This window comes from Vigna radiata, chromosome 7 (genome assembly GCF_000741045.1).
Source record: "Vigna radiata var. radiata cultivar VC1973A chromosome 7, Vradiata_ver6, whole genome shotgun sequence".
In the NCBI taxonomy this organism is placed as follows: domain Eukaryota; kingdom Viridiplantae; phylum Streptophyta; class Magnoliopsida; order Fabales; family Fabaceae; genus Vigna; species Vigna radiata.
In genome coordinates, this window is record NC_028357.1 from 41,274,415 (window position 1) to 41,279,986 (window position 5,572).

Below are 5,572 nucleotides of genomic sequence, written 5' to 3' on the forward strand. Positions count from 1 at the left end.
TTATGTTTTCTTTGTAAGAGTTTTTTTATTATTTTGTAAAAAATAATTAATTGATATTTAAACAATAAAAAAGTGAGTCCAAGTATATCCATGGGTACAAGATTATTCGTTATCCCGTAAGAATGAGAATGAGAAAGAAATTCCATACTTATTGAATTTGACTGTAGGGATAAGAATGAAATTTTTCTACAGAAATGGATATTGAATAACTAATTCATTTCTCCCATTGGCATCTCTACTAATAGTTTTCCTAAAGAGATCATTAAAAATTGTAATATAAAAATTCAATAAATGATTTTAAAGAAAATTTTTCTTTTACATAATTAAAGACGAATATTGACACCCCCTTAGTTGTAAATGAGTCAATTTCTTCTTTTTAACAGTTCTCTTTAGTTAATATGACATTTGTTCATTTAAGTATCGATAAAATGTTTAATATAAAGTGAATTATTATAGATATTTATCTATAAACAAAGTTGTATAGAGCAGATAGAATGTTCCTAATATTGATTCATTCGAGTAATAACAAATTGTAACTCTTAATCTTGATTACGTAATGTAACCCTATATATAAAAAATTAAGATGAACACTTCTTTTACCATAAATAATTTATACTGAATTCATGGTTATAAAAAATCAACAATTTTATTTTCTACTAACTATAAGTAGAACATTAAATTCAATCACATCCTTCTACAACTTCAAAATTTAAATAAACTGCTGACTAGTATTCAGGCTTACCTTGACAAATCATTTTCACTCAACAAGGGCTGTCTTGATTTCTTCTCTATGTAATCCAAAAACATAAAGTTCATATCATCTTCTCCCTACTGAGAATTAGTCTATAAAAAGGCTGAATTTCGAACCATTTCATTCAGAAAAAGGTAAGGGTGAAACTGGTGGACTTGTCTCGTTTCTGTGAGTCAGATACAAAAGATTAAGCACAAGAACATTTAGAAATTCAAAAGATTGATGCGTTCAATCACTCCACCTTCATGTTTCTAAATTATTTGTAAGACTAACAAAAGGAGACAAAAATTACACGAGTGCTGCATAAATTTAGAAATAAAATTAGATTAGAAAAATATTTGTACAAAATTTTTCCCAAATGTCAATAAATAGGACTTGGTAATTGTTAATGTTTGTACAATTTTCTGCAATTATCAAAAGGGCAACTGAATTTACAGTCACTAAATGGTTGTTACTACTATACCTCTCCACACTCTCCTCCTTACCTCCATTTGAACCAGGTGTTAGTAATTTCCTACGTATTTTCAGCTATTTCTTTTCCAACTTTGATTAAATGGTTACAAGTATACCCCTATAGTACCACTTTTTTATGTACACAATAAACACCCCGAGAACCCTCTTCAAAGCTGGCAGAAGCATAGTTGAAGACGGCAGAATCATCATCAGATTCAAAGACTGTTTATGCGCAACTATACCCTATCCTTGTCTAGGACAGATGCCATGGAATTCTCACCAGGAATAGTATCTTCATGATGTGAGGTTGTGTATAAGAAACTCCAACCTTGTAGAATTACCTCGTCCCAGGCTCTGAAAACGTAATCATTAATGTTAAATGACATACATGAGAAAATAATGTAGTAGAGAAAGAAAATTACCCAATAGTTCCAACCAGGGCTCTCAGTAGTGTGCATGTACATAGTCCCGAGAAGCCAACCAGAGAAACTAATCAAGAGGACAAAATAAAACATGTAACCTATCCCTTGGCACTACAAAGCTTCCAAAGTTATTGATGCCTTGGTGAAAACAGAAAGCACAAACGGTGCTTCTTCTCCGGGGTGTATCGTAGTAGGAACTATAGTGTATCCCTTTGGTTCAGGTTCCAAAACCATTTCACATGATATTTCTCGAGAATTAACATAGTCTGTCCCACCAACGGATTCATGTAGGTATATATTGAAAGCAGCACGTCTGCCACGAGTTTTGAGAATTCTCATTCCAATGTAGAACATCAGCGAATCATGGCTTGATTGATAGTTTCTAAAACCAGCTGTTGTTCTTGAAAATCCTACTCCCTGTAAATAAGATGAAATTAAGTTTTAAGGAAATTCAAGGGAAGAGTTGTTTTCAATAAATGCATTAATAGATATGCAAATATTAATAGTACCTGAGTTAAGGTTATGAATACATGAATTGGAAATGATGCATCTTGCCCAGTTGCAGTCAGTCTGAACTGTGGATTTTGATTCCAAGTATCGTAATCCTGACACCCACCAGCACTATAACCACGCCATTGGCCGTGGACAGAATGACGCATCTCAGACGGATAGATACGACAAATATATATTGATCGAAAATGAATCTGAAAATCTTGCCATGACATCCAAAATATACCATCTTTTGACTGTCCAAAAAAGTGAATAGAAATAAAATGATTACATGGTAGAACAAACAGTCTGCTCAATCATAAAGAGGAAGAAATGCCAGAGTCAAAGCATAGACTGATTCACAACAGAAAAACATAAAGAACTACCTGAGGAACATGCTTCAGCTTGTGTTTTATCCTATCCGACCATTCAGGCGACGAGTCAGACCACGGACCATTCCACTCAACTTCATTGGCCCATGGATTTCGGATTTGAACAAGTTTATGACCATCCACCTCCCTTACCTAAAATTGTAAGACAGCAGAGATCGTTAAAAATCATTAGGATTAAGGACCAAAAGGATTGAGTTTTGGGTGTTGGCACAGGGGTCATGAATGTATAAAATAAACTCTCAACACAAGAACCTTCTGAGCTTAAAGCATGAATAATACATAGGTCTGCTCTACTTCGTGCAGAAATTCAACTTTTGAAGGGAAATAGAAGAATAAGGAGAGCCAGGATCAAACTCCTGACAAATCAATCATAAAAGACTCGTTTTCATGTCAGGGACGAGTGTTATCAATGGTAGAATGTGGAAGAAAGCAAATTTCACTATATGCACATGCCATTGTGACCTGTGGTGTGCCAAAATAGCAGCCCACCTTCATATATTGCCTATGGCAATTGAGAAATAATCTATCACTCCATTCTGCCATGGCACCACTATTTAACAACAATGTCAATGTTCAATGCTCTCAAAAGCTTACTTAGTTACTAACTGAAGGATTATAAATGGACTGTGAGTGTAATAAATATAACCCATTACCTGCAGTATTGAGTATGCATGTCCTTGCACAATGCCACTAGAAGAGATGTGCACATCAGAACCTGATGGACTTCCTGCGCCTAAGAGAAAACCTTCTTGCTTGAAGCGCAATAGTTGAGACCACAATCTGCCACTTGCAAGGTCAATCTGGGCTTCACCACTCCTCATGTCAATTTCCTCCCCTGCACCCCCAGTGAGATCCACCAGAGCATCCTGAACAAGCCCACCTTCTAGTGCTTCGTAAGAGCCATGCAACTTTGCATATGCCTTCTCCAATATAGAGACCCAAAGTTCATAACCCTTTTTACTCGTAGCAAATGCAGGTTTACCCGGTAATTCACAAGGAATCCAATCATCAACGACAACCGGAATCCACTCACCCTAGATACCATAAACCAAAATATGCAAATAACTAAGATGCCAAATTAAGGAAATAAATCCAATTTGAACTCTTCTAGAAGTGAACAGAGATTCTATATGAATTTTATAAGTGACAACAAATAAAAATTTAGAACAAAATTAGTTGAGTTTTCAGAATCAGGTGGAGATATAACTGACAAATTATCTCCTGAATTTTTTTAATTATCTTTTTATCTTGAAAACAATTTATCAACAGAATAATCTCCCACCTCCTACCCACCATAAGTTTAGCTAAAGCCTGCTCCACAAAAACATAATTTGTTTAGGAAAAACAGCTAAACCAAGAAAATCAAAAGAATTCTTCAACTTCCATTACCATTTTTGAATGTCAACATAAGAATTACAAGATTTTTACCACTCACATTAATAACCTCTCTGAGAATGTAGAAAACACAAGGTAGCAACCAATTGATTACTATCTAAGGCTTCAAGACATCATAACAATTGCAATTTATTGGCAAACATTGGTTATCCAGATACAGAGTGAAAAAGAGATAATAAAAAGAAACTGATTCAAATCTGGTGAAATCCAACTATTTTAATATGCTTATTACCTGAACACAGAAGCGAACAGTGTAAATTCCCTCCTCATTGTAATCTGGAGTGATGATTACCTCTGATATACGTGAAACCTCTGTGAGAACAGCAACAGCACTCAAGAACCAACAATCACCTAAACGGCCCTGTTCAATATACATAAAAATTAATATATAGAAAAACCTAAATACTGTCAATACAAACATTTATTTCCAAAGTAAAACATGAGACCTGACAAACATCTGAAGGATTTGGAGCTCCTGAGAAAAGGCACTGACGCCGGTCAAAATGGTTTTGTCTGGCAATTTCATTTGGCCTCAACCACTCCGAAACAACCTGTATATATGAAACATTTTACAGTGGGGGATATAGCATACTAAAAGATATAAATCAATATAGAAAAATACCTGTAACTTTCCAGGGGGATTTGAAGGGTCTACAAACAATGAGTGATCATTGGGAGGAAATTCCTGATCAGTAAATTGTGTCTCTCCTCTAGCATAGAGAGCTTCTTTGATGGCTAATTCTACAGATAGCATCCGCTGAATAATCTCTTCTTGTGTTTCTATTCTAGGTTTCCTATACTTCCTTGAAAAGGAATCAATATCCACCACCATGCCATCACGTTCTGACCTTCTTTTCCTCCCACTAGAATATTGTCCATCCCAATCTACATCATCTCTGTCATACAAATCTACATCGGCAGGATCACTGTCCCAACCATCAACCTAGGCAAAGATGTGTTAATAAGATTAGCCAAAGTATACTATTATATTCCACATGGTAGAGAACTTGGCAGTGCTAACAGCTTACTCAGTATGTGTGTGTGTGTGTGTGTGTGTGTATATATATATTGCTTTTAAAATTTGAATTACATCTTTTTTTCATACAGGAAGGGACTGACAGAAAGGAAGAAGAACCAGCATACCCTGGAAGGTGAATCAGCCCATTGCCAATTATCTTCAGGGAAATCAAGTGCACCAAAGTCAGCTGAAGCCAAGGAAGTATAGAGAGACGAAACCTCATCATCAGTTAAGCACCTTCCCCAGAGGAATGCATCCATGATATGCATCTTAGATTCAACCCCCTCGCTGTCTGATCTACCAAATGCATCAATATCTGTTGGTGGTCTAACACCAACCCACACTTCTGTCCCCTCTTCCCAAATGCTGCTACCCACACACAATGGCAATCCATTCTGGTATCCATCAAATCCACCATCTAAATAACAGGTTGCTTCACCTAAATTGGCATCAATTGTCATGGTTACAATATGCCACCTGCAATATATTTACCAAACATAATGTTAGAACTGCCATAATTTTTTGATGAAAACACATTGACTACAGAGAACTATCCAAATGAAAAAAAAAAAATACGCATATTATATATACATACATACATATATATATATATATATATATATATATATATATATATATATATATATATATA

General features: G+C 35.2%; 1 protein-coding gene across 2 annotated transcripts in view; it reads right to left on the reverse strand.

Annotated features, from left to right (window-relative positions):
* Positions 1–1,048: 1,048 nt before the first annotated feature.
* LOC106768163 (calpain-type cysteine protease DEK1) overlaps positions 1,049–5,572 on the reverse strand; it is a 29,948-nt gene continuing 25,424 nt past the window's right edge. For both annotated transcript variants that reach the window (XM_014653149.2, XM_022783724.1), the window contains exons 24-32: positions 5,046–5,397; positions 4,525–4,845; positions 4,349–4,453; positions 4,135–4,263; positions 3,161–3,541; positions 2,502–2,639; positions 2,136–2,372; positions 1,627–2,043; positions 1,049–1,558 (exon numbers count right to left, since the gene is read on the reverse strand). In XM_014653149.2, coding sequence (XP_014508635.1) covers positions 1,738–2,043; positions 2,136–2,372; positions 2,502–2,639; positions 3,161–3,541; positions 4,135–4,263; positions 4,349–4,453; positions 4,525–4,845; positions 5,046–5,397 — 1,969 coding nt within the window. In that variant the 3' untranslated portion in view covers positions 1,049–1,558; positions 1,627–1,737. The remainder of the gene's footprint in view (positions 1,559–1,626; positions 2,044–2,135; positions 2,373–2,501; positions 2,640–3,160; positions 3,542–4,134; positions 4,264–4,348; positions 4,454–4,524; positions 4,846–5,045; positions 5,398–5,572) is intronic.